Genomic DNA, 20,367 nt, shown 5'->3' on the forward strand with positions numbered 1-20,367 from the left:
GCTTTTTAAATTAATTTGTATATATCGTGAGATGAAACACGCGACACTAATATGGCTCGATTAAAGGATGCATTTGGGTCTATTATGGCTCTAATAGTAGATATTTGGGCCTATTGTTGGTCCATGAGGCTTTTTAGGCTCTGAAAACGAATTCGCATGAGCCATATATGGTGAGATGAAACACGCAGGCCTTAATGGGCCGAATAAAAATTTGTAAGTGGGGCTATTTGGGGTTTTATAGTAGAGACTTGGGCCTAATATGGTCCATAAGGTTTTTTAGCCTTTAACACGAATCGCATGGGCCTTATTTGGTGAGTGAAATACACACGGGCCTTACAGTTGGGCCTGATATAACCTATAAGTAGAGGAATAAATACCGTTTAGCTCAATATGGCTCTATAAGTAGAAATCTATGAGGGTTTTTTTGGGCCTATAAAATATACGCATGGCCCTGATTTGCGTCTCTATGATTCATTACTATTTATGGGCCTATAATAAGAGTTTACGAGGGCCCCATTGAAACAGTATGAATATGGGACGAATTATATTTTAAGAGCCCAGAATAGTCGTAATATCATGTATTTTCATTTTAGTCCTTATATTTCGTGTCATTATCTACTTGTTTCCTTTTCTTCTTCTTATTGTATCATATACCCTTCAATCTGTTTCTCATCATCATCTCTGTAAATCAGTCTGTGTAATCTTTTTGGCCTGGTTAATACCTTTCAACGAAGTTATCCATGGATTTAGCGAAGCATTTACCAGTGTTTTGTGTACGATTTCCACAAAAAAATAGGAATTACAAGTTGCAGTAAAGTATATAACATATACTTCTTTTGCAGTTACGGTTAGTAAATGAAAAAAAAAAAGACAAGTAAGTTGAGTCATCAGATGTTCTCATTAGACATCAACTATGTCCACATGATTTACAAGGTAAAAGGGCTTGAAGGTGGCTGAATGATTGGAAGTTTCGACATGGTTACATTACCAGAAATCACATTTTGCGCAATCGTATCCTCCAATGGTATAGGATCAACTCGCATTACGTTCTCTGGTATAACCTTCTCTCCATCAACCTTAGCAAGAACCTCAAAGTGCATTCTCATCTTATCGGGCTTTGTTCGCCATTCTGGAAAGTTTAGTCCTTCAAGATCACTTGCCCTCAGCTTCCTTTCTACACCAAACCCAATCTTCATAAAGGTTTGAGCCGCGACATCCGCTTTTAATACCTTGAAGGAACCTTTTTCCTGAGATTTGAGACCCAAAACAGAGGTCAATAGCTTCTCAAAGCCGAGTAAATTAGCGTTCGAGCCATTAAGTGAAGTGATTGGCCACATGGTTGTAAATTCTCTTGGAGTAAGAACAGTAGTAGAAGCGCCACCAATTGTTGAGACACTACTACTTTTGTCCTTCGACACTGAGGATAGTTCCACAAGTCCAGGCGCAAGACGCCTGAGCTTGAGTTTGTCGTCAGGAGATTGTGAAGCAGTTGCAAGAGAAGTAGGACCAACAATGCGGAGGGAAAGAAGTGGAGTTGCTTGATTAGTTGAAGCACGTCGAAGCTGCTCAGCTAAAGAGATTAATCCAGAGGCAAATTCATTGGAGCTTTGGTTTAATGGAAGTTGAAAATCAACCGGATGGCGCAAACTAACTGATCTAGCTCCTTTGACAGTTACAACAGCACCATCTGCTAACATCACTTTCTTCAAAACACCAGCTTCCACATCATACTGCAGATGTTTGACAGATAAATCAGTAAAACAAAACCAATCTCCATTGTTCAAAACATAAACCAATGGGATAAGTCTTTAACTTACAGGCAATGAAAGACGCATATTGTTTGCATCTTGGATCCAAATTTCCATGGGACCAGCAAGTTGAAACGGAGCTAAAACAGGTGAAACATCACTAGACTTCTTCTTCTTGCTCATAGGAACCAAACCATTTTCATCCAGAGCTCCATTGGGTTGTTCTATTTGGAAAATTGGGAGATCCACATATTCCCATCGGTTCACATCTTCAAGAAGCTTGATTGGAAGAACTTTGTTGTCGATTTCTAGATCAAATTCATATGAAAGAGCATGCCCTACCAATGCATCCCTAACATCAAACCCAGAAATCTTGACTTCTTCTGATTGGAATCCAAGTCCCTTCACAATTGCTTCCTTCAAATCCTATCAAACCAGAAAATTCCAGAGAGCATGAAGTCAGGAAAAAAATGATCAAATTTCCTATTTGAAGAGAAAACAAAAAGGGAAAGACTTTGATTGACACCGAAACCAGATATTTTTGTTAGGGTTTGAACTAAACGATTTACGAAAAAGGGTATGACATGCTTCTTCAATCTCTATAATCTCAGAGCGACCAAACAAAGACAATTACAAATCCAGAAAACCAAAATATGAAAGATAAATTTCTTACCGAAATGGCTTTAGGGTACGGAGGATTAGCCTCAGGAGACGAAATCAAAGCTCTCGACGATGGAAAAATTGTGAACAAAATCAGAAACAGAGCTCCGGCACAAACCAATAATCTGCGACCCATCATGTATCGAAAAAAGAAAAATCAAACCCTCGAGATATAATTCCGAGACCAAAAGCCCTTGAACTGGTTAATTGCGAAGCTGCGATATAAATAATCACACATAAGAAGAAGAAACGAAATTCGAGGCTCAGGCTTTTTGATTGCGCAAAATTAGAAGGGACCAAAATCAGGAATTGTTCTTTTGGTTACTACGCATAAGAAGGATGTGGATCGTTCTGGAGTCTTTTATATGGCGTATTCTCAAGGGAAGGGATGATGACGTGGATGATACTAACCAATAAGAATGAAGAGAGTGATGTGGCGGGAGATCAAAGATGTGTGACGTGGAGAGTAGTTTTACACGTAACGCCGCCGTTTTAGTCTCTTTAATTAATAAAAAATAATGGCTTCGCCCGGGTTCGAACCGGAGACCTTCAGTGTGTTAGACTGACGTGATAACCAACTACACCACGAAACCTTTGTGCTTATTATTGACGATAAAATATTTATTATAGTAAAATAAATATGATGTATCACTAATTTATTTTACTATAATAAATATTTTATCGTCAATGATAAATACAGTCCAATGTCAATATGCATACAATGTCAATTCCTTGTGCTGCTCACACTCATACAATATGCATTCTAATGCATATCCTAAGATAATTTCGTTTGAGAGTTCAACTCATTCCTTGATTTTCACTTTATAAGAATTTATCGTTGCTATTTGAATGGAATGGAAGAAAAGTAAAATAAAATAAATTAAAAATTAGGAAACGAAGTTGGTCGGACCAACCAATAATTATTTTATCAAATAAACATGTGTATAATCCTTCTTTAAACATAAAAACAAGTGGAAGAAAGAGAAACGGACATAACAAAAGGAGTCAGTCAGTGAAACGAAAGGCCACACACTAGTCTCTAGCTAGATATCAATCACAGACACAAACCCACCCGAAAAAACAAAACTCGATCCTCCACGAAAATGGCAGCCACTAGAGTGATAACAACAGCTGCGTCGTCCGCCAGCCAAACGACATCGTGTTTATTCACAAAGCGACCATTTCTTCTTCCGACGCAGAAAGTCTGCGGCTTTAACGGTCTCTGCTTCAATAAGAGAGCCTTAGTGGTGAAATCGAAGAGACCCTTCTCTTGCAATGCCATTTACAATCCTCAGGTCCAGACAACCCAAGAAGGCCAGTCCGAAACCCTAGATTACAGAGTTTTCTTCCAAGATGGATCCGGAAAGAAGGTAATATTCTCTGGTTTTTGTATCACTTTGTTCTGATTGGTGTGAAATGTATCAAGGAATCGAATTCTTTATTGAATTATGATATTGGGAAATTTTCTTCTTCTGATTTCTTCTGCGTGGTTTTGGTTAGGTATCTCCATGGCATGATATACCATTGCATTTGGGAGATGGAGTTTTTCACTTTATAGTGGAGATTCCTAAAGAGTCAAGTGCAAAAATGGAGGTTGCTACTGATGAAGCTTTCACTCCTATCAAGCAAGATACTAAGAAAGGGAAACTCAGATATTATCCGTAAGACAAGAGAATTGAAAGCCATATTTTTTTGCCTTTGCATCATCTTGTGGATCATTAGAACGAGTAGCTTTTCTTGTTTTTGGGTTATATACAGTTACAACATAAACTGGAACTATGGATTGCTTCCACAAACATGGGAAGATCCAACTCAAGCAAACTCTGAAGTTGAAGGTGCTTTTGGAGACAATGATCCAGGTAAAAAAGATTTGGGTTTCTGGATGGGTTTCATTCCAGAGCTAAGCTAACTTTTGGGTTCATCATGTTTGTTTGTAGTTGATGTTGTTGAGATTGGTGAGAGTCAGAGGAAGATAGGTGAGGTTCTAAAGGTAAAGCCTTTAGCTGCTTTGGCTATGATTGATGAAGGAGAGCTGGATTGGAAGATTGTTGCGATTTCTTTAGATGATCCTAAAGCTCATCTTGTGAATGATGTTGATGATGTCGAGAAACATTTCCCGGTATGGCCTCAAAGAAGCAAGATTCATGTCTTATGTAATCCCCCATAGTTTTCTGACTCTAGATGTTGCTCTCAGGGTACTCTTACAGCTATTAGGGATTGGTTTAGAGACTACAAGATTCCAGATGGAAAACCTGCTAACAGGTTTGGTCTTGGAAACAAACCAGCAAACAAAGTAAAGATCCTTTCACTCTTTACGTCTTTTTTTTTTTGTAGATCGATTTTAAGGGAGCTTATTCAGGTTTTTGTGTGTTTACAGGATTATGCTTTGAAGATCATCCATGAGACGAACGAATCATGGGCTAAACTTGTTAAGAGATCAGTTTCTCCTGGAGATCTTTCACTTTTCTGAAACAGTTAAAAAGATAAATCTCTCGGAAATCATTGAGCTCAGTCATATTTTGAAACAGAGTTATTACCCTGTGACAGTTTGCTTCTTTTTGTTTTGATACCATTTGAAACAATTGAGATTTTTTTTTTTCTGGTGAAAGAAAGAAGAAATAACAATCATATTTCTGTTGTGTTAGAAAAACATTTTCTTATGTCTGAATCTGTAATACTAACTACAACAGAGGAACAAGACGTAGTATACAAATGAAGGTAGTTGTTTATGTTCAAGGTACACATACATATCTTTGTACAAGACAGTAGAGAAAGAGATAAATAAATCATATTCTTATAGTGACATTTGAAGTTTTTGTCTCATGCTTCCTCTAGAAGAGGTGCAATGGTTGATTCTCTAGTCACTGCATCAGGCTCGGAATCTTCGTTATATCGATCCACACTATTCAGGAAAATCCCTGTAGAGTCACAAACGCAGCAAAACCATTATTTCCACATTAAACTAAAAAACGAAACTTTTGATTTTAGAATTCCCGGTGTGGCTTAAAACCGAACCTATGCACCAAATCGCAGCAGCTGGAAATAGAACAAACGTAAGAACAAGAGAAGTCACTCTCCAATTGTTCACGTAGTCCTGCATGCGCAAATGAGAATAAATACAGTGATGGGCTCAAACTAATCCAGATGAAGAAAGTGCACTGAATTGAAACTTTATTTGATTAAGACATTGGAGGGCTTGAACCAAACCTGAAGAACTCCAACGAGTGGTGAGGAAGGAACGTCTCCAAAGATGTGGATAGAGACAGTAGACATGGCCATTGCAAGTGGTCTCAAACTTGGTTTGACACAATGGAGAACTATGAAATTCACAGGACCCTAAACATCATAAAATATTAAAAGAGGTGGATTTGTAAAACATAACAATGATAAAAAACGTAAGAGAATCAAGTATTTGAATAATGGAAATCCAGATTACCTGTGTGGCAAAGACGAGAAGTTCACCAACAGCAAACAGAGCTAAAAATGCATACATGCTCTTGAAACAGAAAGCAACAAAGCAAAATAACGCTCCTATAAATGTTGAAACTGAAAGAAGCTGCAACATACAGAAACACGCGATCAATTACTGGTTTAGCAAGATGAACCACAAGTTGTAGAAATTAATTTCTAGGAATGGGAAGTTTCTATCCATGGGACTTGAAGGGTTTAAAATTTGAGATTAGTTTCTCTTATAAGTGAGGATTTTACCTTGAAGGCATTTGAAATTGTAGCATCCATGAAATCTAAAACCACTCCTCCTGACAATGTGCCAACGATTCCACAGATAACTGTGATCCCTCCAAATATCATATCAGCGTTTTCCTGCAGACGGATAGAAACATCAAGCTATATACTTTTAACACCTGGAAACGAAAACGTTCAAGTAATTTCTTACCATCTTGTATATGTTATAGCCTGCCTTTGGCCCCCAATACGAATATGCGCCTAAGACAAAATTGTAAGCAATATACCCTGAAAAAAGAAAGAAAACAGTTACAGGTAAACAACAATCATACACGGACACATATGCTTAAAGTTGTTTAACACACAAGAAGAAAAAATGGTTACCAAGTATGTTCGTAACATAAACCTTATCTCCCAAAAGTAGTTTCAAATCTTTCATTACAGATGAGAACCCATCGCCGGTTGGCAAAGCGTTTAAGTTATCTGTCCGGGTTTTTCCTGCATCATCTGGAGCGAAACCTGAAGGTACAAGATTCATTAGAAATAGATCAAGTCCATCAACAACATAGTCTGTGTATGTGTGTGTGTATGTTTTGCAACTTTGAACACGCACCTTTCAAATGCAAGGGTTTGATAACAAAACCAAGAACAGCAAAAGGAAGCATAATTATTGCTTCTCCCCAAAATGCAGCACGCCACGGAAGAACACTCCCCACCTACAGGAAAATGGAAAGAGTGAAATTGAGTCATTGGCGGTGATGTAAAACACCAAAACCATTTAGTCAGAATATCGTGACATAAAATTAAAAAAAAATAAAAAAATAACTCACCAGTCCACCATATACATAGCCAAGAGCATAGCCTGTCGGAATACACATGTAGAACATAGCAAGCCACGCAGATTTCTGGTTAAAACAAAATCAACAGTGCCCAGTGAATAATCAGACTGTAAAACTTAGTTATATAATTACCATCCTTCTCTTCTTTCTAAAAGAATGGATCGAGTGAAGAATTACATTCCAGAAGCAACTACCTGATCACGTGGGGCATTATCGTCGATAAATGGAGCAGCGAGGCTTACAAATGATGCCTCACCAACACCGACAAACCTAAATAGGGTGGCAAAGGTAAGTAACAGAATATGTATATGATTTTGATTATATAATACGAATGACATAATTGAAAAGTAAATAGAGACTACACCTACATACGACAGAATGTGATGGACCAAAAATCAAACGATAAGCCGCAGCCAATCACAGCAAGAGTCCAGATCGATAATCCAATTCCGATTAGTCTAAACGGATTAACACTGCAACACAGAATTATAGGTCAGAAAAAAAAAAAATTCAAGATAATGGGATATATATTCAAAGTGAATAAAGCTGATGCCTTTGTACTCAGAACTTTGGGAAAACGAGTACACACCTCTTTGCTACTGAAGCAAATATAGGAGAGGCCACAAGAAGCCCAACCATGAAGGCAGATGACAAAACTCCATCTTCAAAATTGCTCAAGTTGAAATCCCCCCTGAGTTGGACAAACCATGGGCATTATAACTAAACAACCAAGAAACCCTATACCGATATATTCAGATTCCCATGTTCTTTCACACAATATTCTACATTCTAAAGGTATATGATAAATGATAAGCTTAAATTCAAAATTCGACTGAAGTCACATTATACTTACTGTATTCCGCTGCCAGCTGAACATGTACCACTCGAGGAGCAAGAACCACGACTCCCATTGATACCATTGCTTGCTATAGCTCCTCGATCAATATAATTTATTAAGTTGACAACACAAAACACAAAGAGAAGCCTGCAGATATAGCCAAAAAATAAACACAAGAAATAAGACTAAATCAATGATAAGCAAATAGAAACACTCCCATGATTTTTCGGGTTCCCAACAGTTCAAGGAATGAGAAATTGCGGAAAATAAGTCCGCCGATGTTTTGTTTTGTTCATATCCAAAACTTCCCAAATTTTTTAGCAATATACATTACAGAGTTATACAGCAACAACAACTGCATCATCATGCCCATTTAATGACAAATTCTTATTCTGAGCTGAATCTATGGGTTGGTCTCTATCAATCTGCTAGTTCCAGAAACTTAAATTTGACCCAGAATTTGATTGTACAAAAGAAGACTGCGTTCGCGCAATTTTCGACAAAAACATCATCGACTTATAAGTTTCATTAAATGTCCTTAAATAGAAACAATTAGCAGATTGCAATCGAGAACAAAAATATTTCCTACTTCATTCACACTAAATCAAGCTTCTACATTTCGGTCAAATTTGACAAAAGGAACGGTATATTTCACCTAAGAAACATATACGAGGAAGAAACAAGAAAAATTACTTTTTAGGAGAAAACCATGAAGGCTGTGCGATATTGACTTTGGACGCATCTGAATCTCTCTCCATGATTCTAGGGTTTTGCCCGCGATCAACTTCTCCGTCAACATCCATGGGAAGCTCGGTTTTCTGAAAGATGCGAATTTTGGATATTCAGTGGGGGTATTGTTGTAATAATCGTTTAAGGAAATCAAAGAGTCGGTTAAAAAAAAAATAATAATAATTGTTGAAATGTCAGAAAATAAAATAATGACATTACTAAATTAATCGCGTGTGGGCTTCGAGGCCACTTCATTGAGCTTTCGTTTCTGAAACATGGAATGGAAGCAACATTGTGGAGAAGCTTCTCGGTGAAGATGAATATTTGCCTCTGCTTCTTATCATCATGGAGATTGACATCAAGTGTGATGAAGATAGGTTGGTGAGATTGGCTAAGGATGAATACAACAATACCCCCACTGATGCAACTTCTTCCAAACATCATTCCAACCATCAATTGGCATTCGGTCCACAATGTGCCGACGGAAAATTATCTCCTTTTTCGACTCTTCGTCTTCTTCTCCTTGGGGCTCCCCATCTTTATAATAAGGCAAAATCACTGCAACAACAACAGCAAAACTTAAGCAAAAAAAACTTTCAAGAAAATTCGACATTATATATCATTGGCATGATGAAACTTTCTGTGACTTTGAACCTGATATCGTCTGTCCGTAGTTTGAATACTCCATGTATTGAACACTGTTGGAATCTAGCAGTTTCACAAAATCGCTAAAATTGATCCGGTGAGAGTTTTCAGGATCCTATTCTGTTCCTTTTAACTTCCCACGCATCGTTAACAATGTTCTACTCCAATTTGAAGCCATCACAAGCTGCCTTTCTAATTATACATTAGCCTTTCTCTCCAGCTCTTCCATGTTGCTAATCTCTGGAAAATCCAACAAACGAATCAAAGCTTTTAAAGTCAAAAAGGAATGAGCTGATTCTACACTCCTTACAGGAAATCTACTAGGGTATGATTCAAAATCGTAGTCAAAAAAAGGAATTAGCTTTCAAGCCCTTCACTGGAATATGACAGGGTCTTAAACGCAGGTTTTTGATTCCTCGAACCCAAGAATTACCCCTGTCTATACAGCATACTATTTTGAAACTGGAAATGAAGAGAGAGATAAACCTCAAATAGACGGTTCGACTCAGCATCTTCTTCCAGTGGAGCGGAAGACTCAGTGGAGACCTACTGCAAGTAAACAAAACATTTCTTCGTGAAGGAAACAGATTGAATTTGGAAGCTAATTTAGCTTCCGCTGGTTTTCGGACCAAACTAGACAGAGAACCAGGAAATTGAACAGGGAGGAGGGTTTTTAAAGGGTTTAAGAAATTTCGGGAAACGGCTTTGGACTTAGCGAACTCGAGTAATAGAATGCCATTGTTCAATCATCAGAGTAGGAAATTTTTACCCTCAAATTTTATAGAGGTGAAAATTTGAAGTCTGTGTTTTTGGGTTCTTCACGGGGATGGATTTGGAAGAGACGGACGAAAACGCTCCGTTTCACATGATTAGATTTTACTGGTACTCTGCTCCCTGAACCGGACATCACCGGTTCACTTATCAAACCCGACTATTGGAGATACAGCGATTTTAATACCCAACTGGTGCGCTTGAAACGGTGCATTTGAATACAGTACAAGTAAGTTTGGAAAAGGCGATTGAAACGGTGCGTTAAGATGTCTGATAATAAGAGAATTGCACCGGTTAAAAAAAAACAAATATCCTAACCGGAGACTATTAGATTCGAATTTTCGGTCAAACAGTAATGTTGATGCCAAACCTAGCGAGCAAAAACGGCCCTTCAATCTTTGATGTTGGGAGGAAAAGACCGTTGTAAATCTGTGTTCATGGTTTGTCCAATATACATAATATCAAATGTAATTAGTATTGGTTTAGAGTAAACCGGTTAATACGGTTCATGTGTAATCTCTTTATTTGGAAAACTGTTTGTAACAGAATCATTAAGAGAAATAACAAACTTTTGCTCATCTTCTTCTTCGTCTCTCTTGTTTCCTAAAACATAAAAAAAAAATGTTGAAGCATTACGAAACCAACTAAGGATATCTTTAACGGAGAGTCTACCAACGTTTTTAATAAAAACTAATTAATAAAAAATTGGGTCCACGTCTCTAGTTTGGCAGAAACGTTTCTTATTTGGCAACTTTTGGAAACGTTTCTACCCACACGTGAAATTGGAAAAAAAAATTTCTCGTGTATCTTCTTTCATTTCTCCGAAAGTTTCATTTTTCCAATTTGCTCCCTTCTTCGACGAAATCAACAAGAACAGGATTTGTCTTCGACATCTTCTTCGACCGTGCGATAAGAGTGCAAAAGCGAGAACGATCAAGAGAAGACGAGACAAAGTCCGATGATAAAAACCCTAGGGTAAAAGAAGAAAAAGAAGTAGAATCAATGGGGAACGGAAAAAAAACAATGGATGAAATCATGAAAGACCTAATTTCAAAGCTCGAAAAACTGGTAAAGACGGTGGTGTGTATATATATAGAGACAGCCTGTCATTTGATGACTGAAGACGGTGGTGTGTGTATAATTGTTGAAATGTCATTAGAATGTAATAAAAAAAAAAACATAATATTTATGACGAATTACTACTATTACTATTAGCTTTCAAATGAGACATATTTTTTTTTTGGTCTGATTTCAGAAACATAAACGTAGGTTCTTCGCACCATAAAATAAATGTTCCACAACTCGTTGTTGTGATCAAAACAAGGTTGTTTAATATATGTATAGTTTAAATACACGTATTTACATCTTTACTTTTTTAACTGATTTTGTGGTGTGGGGGTTCCTTTAAAGAATGACTAAGGCTTAGTTGAGTTTGAGCTGTTGTTTGTGGATGCGTCTTTAGCAGGAACTAAAACATGGGAGTTGTAATAATCTTCAAAAGATGATAGATCCATAGATACTCCTTTTTTCTCAGAAGCTGTCTTCACGAATTGACTTATAGCTCGAGCCCATTTCACCATAGACCATGTCAGTTCTCTCTTTTGTTCAAACGTTATCTCCTTCAAGCCGCTATTCTCCATTTCAACCAAAACTTCTCCCATTGACAACAAGCCATCGACCAACCTCCACGGATCCTATTATCACCAGAACAGAGAAAAACTATATATATTTAACATGATCTTATTCATTATAAATTAAAAAACGAACATGCTCATATATCGTAATCGTATAAATGTCTAATTTAGCACTTACTGATGTTCCAATTTTGGTACCATTCAATGCAGACGAAGCAATGAAGAGTTTCATAGCTTTATCCGTAATATTAATGCTCTCTATTGAATATGATTCATCAGGTGATAGCGTCTTGAAGCCGGCCATGTAATCATTCAGCTTTGCAAAGAAATCTTTGAACTCTACGTTTGCAAGGCACTTAACCTCTAAGTCGCTTACGAAATCTGACATACCTTTGTAAGCGAAAGGCTCAAAATCTTTGCCTATTTTGGGGAAGTTTCCCAAATAAAGGGGTAATGAGAAGGACTCTTGTGTTTTATTGCCAACTTCTTTGGAAAGAGATAGATATGTAGGACCGATATCAATATCAAACTGTGATAGATCGATTAATTTTCCATTGATCTCGGAGACCGTCTTCACAAATAGACCAATCCTTCTAACCCATTCAGTCATAGACCCCAACAATTTGTCCCATTGTTGAGAAGATATTTCTTTCGAAGTGCTCTTCTTCATTTCAACAGAAACTTTTTCCATTGAAACCAAGCCTTCGATTAATCTCCATGAATCAAACTATCGCAAAAGAAAAGAGAAAAAACACACACATTATCTTTCTCATTATAAATCATAAAAAAACATGCTTGCTCGCATGCCATATAATTGTTATTATCTAAATGAAACTTACTGATGTTCCCTCTTTAGTACCATTCAATGCAAACATAGCCATGAAAAGCTGCTGAGATTTCTCTGATATCTCGGCTTGGATGTTTATTGGTCCGGATGATGCTGGTTTAAAGCAATTTGATATGTAATCTATCAGCTTTGTAAAGAAATTTTTGAACTCTACGGTTGCTGGAGACTTTCCCTCCAAGACACCTGCGAAATCCAGCAAACCTTTGGAAGCGTAAGGCTCAAAGTCTTTGCTCATTTTAGGAAAGAGCTCCAAATAATCAGGTAATGAGAACGTCCCTTGAGCTTCTGTTTCATAAACATCACTTAATGCAACAAGTAACATTAGACATAACGCTATTGAGATTTTTGCCATTTTATTCTAAAAAAAGAAACAAAGTGATTTTATGTTTTGAATGAATATGTTTTCTAGGATAACTCGGTTGGTTTATATAGATGTTTAAAAAGTCTAAATTGAACTACTAGATAGAATGAATGTAAAAAACTGGTCAATAAATTTAAGGCAACAAATGGTTATACATAGGAATTTTGTAGCAACTTCCATTGCTTTCCGCTTTTCTCTCGATCTATGATTAGAAAAGATCAATTTCGTCATCAACCTATATTTAACTAGAACGTGAGAATAGATTGATTTACACCACACTTACAAAGTTACAATGAACAACAATCTACATGTTAATAAAAGATATGCTGCAAGTATGAAACCGAGATATGTTGCAAATATTTTGGGATAAGATTTAATCTTGTTATCAAACAATTTGAAATCAGTATGAATCGTTAACGTTTTTAAACCGAGTTATCTCATGGTTTTAACGTAAGCTTTAGTGTAAATAACTGCATTTTGCATGCTTCCTTGCTTCAAACCTAGTCTAGCTAGTCTCATCCGTGTAATACCATTTGATCTCGCATGTGGGTGAAAAATGAAGAGTTGACTTTGCTTTTTTTATCGTGATGAAGATTGTCAGGTGTGGTGAAGATATGTTGGTGAGATTGGCTAAGGATGAGTACGGCAATGGTGTTTTGAAAAATAATAATAAGATTCATCATATACATATCGCTGAATCTAATTAACTACTTCTTATAAAAACTTACTTGGTCTTTCGAGTAGTTTATTTGTGATTTACGAACAATCTTATCTCATCATCAACAACTCCCCTATGTATTTAGATCCCATGTCTGATGATGATAATGACAAGAAAAATGCACATGTTAGGGGCCAGTTTGGCTGTTTATCTCGACCGATTTCCTGTGTGATTTGCTTTCTGAAGAATCGACAGTTTTAGATTTCAGCTCAAGAGACAAATTTTCAATTCTATATAAGTTCTCAGTGAATCTGGAAAACTAAGAACATACGTATCAACCAGTTGAGATATTTTCAGAAAAATAATGCAAAAACACATGATTTATAAAGAAGATTGAAGATTCTACTCAAACCCTATGATTCTCTTCAATCCAGGAAACAACCCAGAAAACGAAGACATGGAAGAAGAAGAAGAAGAAGAAGAAGAAGGCTCGATTGTTTTGTCAGAAACCAAACACTCTTCTTCCACCATGTCCATGACAGATCTAACAGATAATGGTTGAAAATCGACACCCCACTCATCTACAAACTCTCTTACCAGAACCGATTTCTCTTCTTCTCCCATCTTCCTCCATTTCATCCTCATCTCTTCCTCTTTCAAATCCGCATGCCGACAAAACTCTCCCCATAGAATCTCACCGCTCTTCTTCATCGCTTCTCGTCTCTGTTCCGCGACCGTGTTCGCTTTCCCGATTTCTCTAGCCAAATCCTTGGCCAGCTCCGAATCGCTCATAGTCTTCTTCTTCTTCTTCTTAGGCTTCCTTGTCCTCCGGTTGCTGATGATGCCCTCGCCTTCTTCATCGTCTCTCCTTATGCACTGAATCCGGGTTACTGGTCGGGTCAACAGACGCCGATATTCGAGATTTCGATTAAAGGATGTGTTTTGGGGAAGAAGATGAAGTAATCTCAGCGACATTTTTCTGCTTCTCTCTTTCTCTCTCTCTCTCTGTTCTACTTTTATCCCGAATCCTTTATATATCAGTATCCGAGAGTCAACACTAATCGTCGTTTTATCGGATATTTACAATCTTTTCTCTCAAAAACACCACAAAGAAATGGTACAAAATTTCATCAATAACATGAATCTTTTAAGCCTTTCAGAAATGGAATAATCCTTGCATCACAGATTCACAATACAATAAAGGTTAAAATGTTTTGTGTTCTGTGAAGTATTTCTTGGGAAAGGAAGAACGAAATCCTATCAGAAAAAAATTTCATCAAAAAAAAAAAAAAAAGAATCATATCATTTACACAGTAAAAGATGAATCCTTTCAGACACATTTTGACTTTCCATGCCAAAGCAAGTCTCAGTTCTTGACTCAGACAATGTCTTCACTCTGTTTTTGAGTTACTGAGAATGAGTTCGGCTAAGATATCGACCCATGTGTCGGGAACACCAGGTAGGCACCAATGCATACAGTCTTGTCCCCATATGGCCACTGCGTCCTGTTTTCCTAACCAGATAGCAGGATGAGCATCTGCTCTGAATTCGCTTAGATGCGTCAGATCAAGTAGCTTGATCTCTGTGGTTTGCAACTCCTTCTTGATAATTTGGTTAATCCTTCTTGCTTCTTTGTTCACTCCGTCGTTCCTGGGATCAAACCACAAGTCAAGCTGTCTAGGTCTTAGGCATCAACATCACTTTTTATCAGGCGCAACAAAAAAAAAATTAATCGATAAACGGCATCTATGAGGAGAATCTAATCCAGGGAAGAAGCAAGAGAACTGAGATCGAGAAAACAGGGCTTGCTCAGCAAAGCTTGTTAACGGTACCTGGTTTTTGTCGAGTGGTTTATCGAGCAAACAACTTCCATTTTGGTTCCAATCACCGCCATAGAAATGCCTTGGTGATTGCAAGCGCCAGAACTTAAGGGTCTTTGCTGGAACTTCTTGTTGGATATAAGAAACCATATGTTGAAGAACCACTTTAAATCCTTGCAATATATCAAGAGGAGGATCTATCGGCTTTCCCTTTCGATAGAAGACAAGAGGTGTCTCTTGAGGAAACTTATCGTAACCCCACCTAAAACCAAAAACCAGACCCAAATACTCTTGAGTAATTTCTTCACAACGTTGTAAACACAGAGAGATAAAAAAAAATCCAATAGGTTAAGGATTATAATTGTTTACCAATGGCCAGAGTTGAATATGAGAACATCATAGAAGCTACTGACGTTGATCCACTCATCTGCAGGAACATCTACATCTACTCTATAAATTCCTTTAATCCCGTCTTGATTAGCTTCTGCAGAAGGTATCGGCTGCGACCTTTATCATATCAGTTTAGAAAAACATAAGGCTGGATAATTCAACATACACTATGCGTTTAAGTTCAACTCTGACATAAGAGATTCACAATCCAGTATATGGCCAAAAAGCTTTAATGGCATTCACAGCTGAATAAAGATATTGAGATTCTTCTACGGACTCTCAACATTTGCAAAACCACCAAACAAGCCTATATAACTCGGCAATCTCTTAACCCTTACACTGGGAAATTTACAAGATTTTCAAAGTATAGCAGAATACTTGGAAGTAAGAAAGCTTACTGATATTTTGCGAGAAGAACAGCTCTGTGATAAGCGACAGTGACATTGAACTTGCGGAAGTAAGCTCCACGCCAAGCCTTTTTCTTCTTCCACTTCACCGCACTCGGATCAGCCACTCTAAGTATGCACAGAAACGAAACCAAGAAATTCTCGTTCAGAGAATCCCCAACGAACCCAACGTTCTTGTTCCTCATCAGCCCTAGGAATCGGGTCGGGTCAATTCGACTCAGCCCGCAGCCATTGGGTACCCATCTCCACGAATTGATAACACCCATGTTTTCTCGCTTGTTCCGTAAGCAATTCCAAGCGTTTCGGTGGAATGGGCAAGTCTCGTCGTACATCGGTTTCGAAGTTTCTGGATTGTAGACCCATCGGCCGGAGAAGAAATCGCACGGCGGAGGAGACGCGAGGTTTGAAGTGATCGGACGACGGAGGATAGTGGAATAGAAGATGAGTAAGAGGAGAGAAACGAGTAAAAGACGTGGAAGAAGTGAAGATCGGAGCTTCGACGGCATCGTCGTGTAGCTTCGTCTGGATCCGAGCTCCATCGATTTACGCGCGATCTGAAGGAGAAGACGAAGGGTGTTCACTGCAATCTCGCGGTTCAACCCGACAGTTCGTTCCGGTTCGGTTAAAATTCTACTTCGGTTTTCGGTTTGATTTTCACTTGGTTTTGGGCTTTCGGTTTAAATTGATTTTCCTCAGGAGCTTGTTGTTTTGGTTATGTACTGTGACCAGATTTTCAGAATCTGAGATACAAAACTTAATGAATTGGTTGAATTAAGAAAAAAAGAAAAATATTATGAAGGGAAAATTGAAATTACTTGGATAGAGATGTGGATAATAATAATGGATGGTTCATATGTAAAATACAATTTTGGTTCCCATAGAGTTTTGTTTTGGCTTGGCTTGGCTTGGTTAATCATAAGAAGCGGACCCAGATGGTTTGAATACGTGGTTAGCAAAATTACCATTTTTGTAGAAACTTCCTTTTTTTTAATCGTTTCCATTGGTCCATTGCATGGCTCCAAAACAATTAAAGGATACAATTGAGGTCAAATCAATTAATTATTACTAAACTAATCAAAAATTTAATCATCTACTAATCCATTTCTCCTTCTCCTACTTCATTCCCATCTTCTCTCCTCTGCCTCCTTTGGTTTATCTCCACGAATCTCCTGTAAGTCAACATATGTGTGCATATATGAATATGTATATTCACGGCATCTATGTGAATGAGTAGTTGTGTCAAAGTCGCTTACTTTTCTGGGTTATATTGTAATCACAATCGCCTGCATTTTCACGCGTATTCTTCTTCACTTGTGTGATTTTGGGCGTTAGATTTAGTTCATTTCTCTGTTTAGCCACAAGATCTCATCGGCTTTTGTCATCTGTGAAAATCTTGTCTTTGATGGTTTGAGTGATTCTTTTGGATTTGAGTGCGTGTTTTATCTTTCCCTTCTGTTAGTTCAATTTTGTTTTTCTGTACAAAGTTACTTGATGATACCCTTTAGGTCTCTGATTCGGATTTTGTCTGAAAGAACGAAACTTTAGTTATAGAAGAACAGTGTGCATTTGCTTGCAATTTTTCCTTGCTAATGCAGAAAATTTTCATCTTTTTCATCTGATTTGAGATCAATGTTTGAATCAGTTTGCAGAAATGGAGACTGGTGCTGGTATAGGTTTGTACCCATTGCACCGCTGCAAAACCATCTACCTAGTGAGTGGTGTTTATCTATTCATTTGAGCTGAAATCTACGGTTTTGAAAGATTCAAGACAAATATCATTGTAGCCTCTAAGGTTTTGGGTTAGAAATTTGGGGCATGATATTGACTACTACTTTTCTTCAGGTGAGACATGCTCAAGGGATTCACAATGTTGATGGGGAAAAGAACTATAAGGCTTACATGTCTCATGAGTACTTTGATGCAGAGTTGACCCAACTTGGGTGGCAACAGGTACGAAGAAAGACCTCTTTAGTAGATGGTCAACAGATCTAACACTTCAATTTCAGTTCACTGTGAATAGTAGTTTCTCTTGGTGACAGGTTGATAGTTTGCGTAAGCATGTTCATTCTAGTGGACTTCACAAGAAGATTGAATTGGTCATCTCGTCTCCACTGATGAGGTACTTAAGACATGTGTTATTGCAAAGATCTTATGGCCTATCATAGGTTTTATTATGCGGCTGTTTGCCTACTTGGTCTTCCTAGTTAGACTTATTGGTTACCATTGTGTTATTTAAGTTCCTATTAGACTTGTGTCCTGGAATTCATCTGTATAATTTACATAGAAGAATGCAGATTTTTTTCTATCTTGAACATAAACTCCGTTTTTAGACGTTAAATTGTTAACCATGTTTTTTGTTTTATATGTAGAACAATGCAAACTGCTGTTGGTGTTTTTGGTGGAGAGGGCTACACAGATATGAGCGATGTACTACCTCTAATGGTAGCAAATGCAGGAAATAGCAGCCGTGCAGCTATATCGAGCTTAAACTGCCCACCAATTATTACAGAGGAGTCCTGCAGAGAACATTTGGTATGTCTTTCCAGTGTAATACATACTTAGCCTAGAGAGAAACTGAATTGTACAGAATTTCATTTATCCATCTTCACAATTATCGCGGATATATTTCATGTAAAAGCAGGTTTTGCAATAAATATTTAATTTTTATTCGCCACTTGGAGTGACCATGAAACATCCACTGTTTTCTAATATCTATAAAACATAGCTGTTGTTATTGACAACAATCTTAGATAAAAAGGAAAGAAGATCTATAATTATGCTTAACAACATCAAGTTTTCACCTTTGTGTTTTATTTTTTCTGGACACAGGGAGTGCATCCATGCGATCAGAGAAGAAGTATCAGCGACTATCAGTTTCTTTTCCCGGCAGTTGACTTTTCACTGGCAAGTAAAAATTGAGAGTCTTAGATGTGCCTGGCATTGATTATGACTTGTAATCTTCTGGTCGCTCAATTAAACTATTAGCAGCGTACGGCTCCACCAAGTGACTTATATGTGCATCAAATAATGACTCATTGAAATTTTCGTTCAGATAGAAAGCGACGAAGACAAGTTATGGAAGGCTGATGTTAGAGAAACAATTGAAGAACTTGCAGCTAGAGGGAAGAAGTTCCTGAACTGGTACTTTCTCTTTTATACCTAACCTAAATCCAGCATAAGATCTAGTAAAAGAATAGATAGTGCAGAACTTGAAACTGGAAAAAGCATCCTCTTATCTTCCTCGACATTATTAGTTTGATAAGTAGAAGTTGGCATCAATTGATCTATCAATCTCTGATTGAAGAAGCTTTTTGTATATTTCAATGTACTATCGTTCCGTGTAGAATGTGAGTGATCTACATTAGTCTTTTATCAGAACAGAGTTTGATGGCTGGTTTTGGATTTGTAGGCTATGGACAAGGAAAGAAAAAGAGATAGCGATTGTGACACACAGTGGTTTCTTGTTTCACACATTGAATGCACTACAAAATGAGTGTCATCCAGATGTTAAGAAGGAAATTTGCAGCCAGTAAGCTCCAAACCTTTCGTGAGGAAATTTTGATAAGCCCAAGTGAGGAAATCTTATTCTATTGCGTTTATGATTTGTATTTGATTTGCAGCTTTGCGAATTGCGAGCTACGTTCAATGGTCATCGTTGATAAAAGGTTTGGAGTTTCTTCATTCATTTTTCATACCATGAGCTTCATACACTAAAAAAAAAAACCACAACATTTTAGGTTTTTGTTTTTGGAACATCCTTAACTTGAAATCTTTGACAATTTACAAAAGTGTTTTGAGTAGAATGAAAAAGATACAAAAACGACGGCTTCCTTGAATGTAAACTAACATTTTTGATGTATAAACGCATTTGCAACATCGATTTTTATTGTATGGCTTTGGAGAACTAACCTAATATAGTCTAATGTTTTTCATGTTTAAAATTCACAGTATGTTGGGATCGGACATTTCAGTGACTGATTATCCAGGGAAGATTCCAAAGGGGATTGATCTTCCAAGTGATGCTGTTGTAGAGGATAACATCAAAGCTGAATGATTCATTAAAACCTTTTACATTGTCTTCAAACTTTCTATTTATCCATACACAAACCTCTTCTATTGTTGTATGCAACTCTCTTATTAGTCTTAATACTGAGTTAAAAGATCTTAATGACACTTCGTGACAAACTTGATTTATCTTTACTGAATTGAGCATGAGTAATAAGATTGTTACTAACGTAGATGCTGTGTTTTTGTCAAAAATGATGGGAATATTAAAAAGTAGAACTGTTGTCATCTTCTGTTTGTTTTGAAAATACATATTTCACACTTAAACCCT

The 20,367-nt window shown here is 37.3% G+C and overlaps 7 protein-coding genes and 1 non-coding gene across 9 annotated transcripts; 2 read left to right on the forward strand and 6 right to left on the reverse strand.

The window, feature by feature from the left end:
- Positions 1-879: 879 nt before the first annotated feature.
- LOC18012483 lies at positions 880-2,740 on the reverse strand. The gene is made up of 3 exons (XM_006394083.2): positions 2,422-2,740; positions 1,818-2,174; positions 880-1,730 (listed from the first exon to the last, which is right to left on the reverse strand). The coding sequence occupies exons 1-3, from the start codon at positions 2,545-2,547 to the stop codon at positions 927-929; spliced, it is 1,287 nt and encodes a 428-aa protein (XP_006394145.1). The 5' UTR covers positions 2,548-2,740; the 3' UTR covers positions 880-926.
- A 187-nt stretch (positions 2,741-2,927) lies between these two features.
- TRNAV-AAC lies at positions 2,928-3,001 on the reverse strand. The gene has a single exon. It is a non-coding gene; the product is annotated as a tRNA-Val (tRNA).
- Positions 3,002-3,410: 409 nt separating this feature from the next.
- On the forward strand, positions 3,411-5,052 carry LOC18012757 (soluble inorganic pyrophosphatase 6, chloroplastic). Its single transcript, XM_006394085.2, has 6 exons — positions 3,411-3,778; positions 3,909-4,069; positions 4,167-4,267; positions 4,346-4,527; positions 4,603-4,701; positions 4,786-5,052. Exons 1-6 carry the CDS (start codon positions 3,512-3,514, stop codon positions 4,876-4,878), a joined length of 903 nt encoding a protein of 300 aa, XP_006394147.1. The 5' UTR covers positions 3,411-3,511; the 3' UTR covers positions 4,879-5,052.
- A 58-nt stretch (positions 5,053-5,110) lies between these two features.
- On the reverse strand, positions 5,111-9,328 carry LOC18012822 (probable sphingolipid transporter spinster homolog 2). The gene is made up of 16 exons (XM_006394084.2): positions 9,153-9,328; positions 8,718-9,056; positions 8,463-8,587; positions 7,785-7,916; positions 7,521-7,622; positions 7,300-7,404; positions 7,126-7,201; positions 6,923-6,997; positions 6,706-6,808; positions 6,477-6,611; positions 6,304-6,380; positions 6,117-6,230; positions 5,845-5,964; positions 5,616-5,744; positions 5,424-5,502; positions 5,111-5,326 (listed from the first exon to the last, which is right to left on the reverse strand). Exons 2-16 carry the CDS (start codon positions 8,949-8,951, stop codon positions 5,229-5,231), a joined length of 1,704 nt encoding a protein of 567 aa, XP_006394146.2. The 5' UTR covers positions 8,952-9,056; positions 9,153-9,328; the 3' UTR covers positions 5,111-5,228.
- A 1,866-nt stretch (positions 9,329-11,194) lies between these two features.
- Positions 11,195-12,765, reverse strand: LOC18012810. Its single transcript, XM_024151834.1, has 3 exons — positions 12,388-12,765; positions 11,727-12,275; positions 11,195-11,608 (listed from the first exon to the last, which is right to left on the reverse strand). The coding sequence occupies exons 1-3, from the start codon at positions 12,745-12,747 to the stop codon at positions 11,330-11,332; spliced, it is 1,188 nt and encodes a 395-aa protein (XP_024007602.1). The 5' UTR covers positions 12,748-12,765; the 3' UTR covers positions 11,195-11,329.
- A 1,011-nt stretch (positions 12,766-13,776) lies between these two features.
- Positions 13,777-14,437, reverse strand: LOC18012823. Its single transcript, XM_006394087.2, has one exon. The coding sequence runs from the start codon at positions 14,387-14,389 to the stop codon at positions 13,817-13,819; it is 573 nt and encodes a 190-aa protein (XP_006394149.1). The 5' UTR covers positions 14,390-14,437; the 3' UTR covers positions 13,777-13,816.
- A 134-nt stretch (positions 14,438-14,571) lies between these two features.
- Positions 14,572-16,714, reverse strand: LOC18013191 (protein trichome birefringence-like 12). 2 transcript variants are annotated; one of them, XM_006394089.2, is made up of 4 exons: positions 16,023-16,714; positions 15,604-15,741; positions 15,247-15,496; positions 14,572-15,087 (listed from the first exon to the last, which is right to left on the reverse strand). In XM_006394089.2, exons 1-4 carry the CDS (start codon positions 16,568-16,570, stop codon positions 14,806-14,808), a joined length of 1,218 nt encoding a protein of 405 aa, XP_006394151.1. In that variant the 5' UTR covers positions 16,571-16,714; the 3' UTR covers positions 14,572-14,805. The 2 variants fall into 2 exon arrangements, with proteins under 2 accessions (XP_006394151.1, XP_024007133.1); XM_024151365.1 differs by having other exon boundaries at positions 14,892-15,064; positions 16,023-16,711.
- A 370-nt stretch (positions 16,715-17,084) lies between these two features.
- On the forward strand, positions 17,085-20,250 carry LOC18013192 (phosphoglycerate mutase-like protein 1). Its single transcript, XM_006394090.2, has 10 exons — positions 17,085-17,202; positions 17,674-17,742; positions 17,874-17,981; positions 18,071-18,150; positions 18,401-18,563; positions 18,861-18,935; positions 19,084-19,172; positions 19,441-19,560; positions 19,652-19,696; positions 19,980-20,250. The coding sequence occupies exons 2-10, from the start codon at positions 17,683-17,685 to the stop codon at positions 20,083-20,085; spliced, it is 846 nt and encodes a 281-aa protein (XP_006394152.1). The 5' UTR covers positions 17,085-17,202; positions 17,674-17,682; the 3' UTR covers positions 20,086-20,250.
- Positions 20,251-20,367: the final 117 nt, after the last annotated feature.

Source organism: Eutrema salsugineum, unplaced genomic scaffold, assembly GCF_000478725.1.
Source record: "Eutrema salsugineum unplaced genomic scaffold, Eutsalg1_0 scaffold_6, whole genome shotgun sequence".
Classification (NCBI taxonomy): Eukaryota; Viridiplantae; Streptophyta; class Magnoliopsida; order Brassicales; family Brassicaceae; genus Eutrema; species Eutrema salsugineum.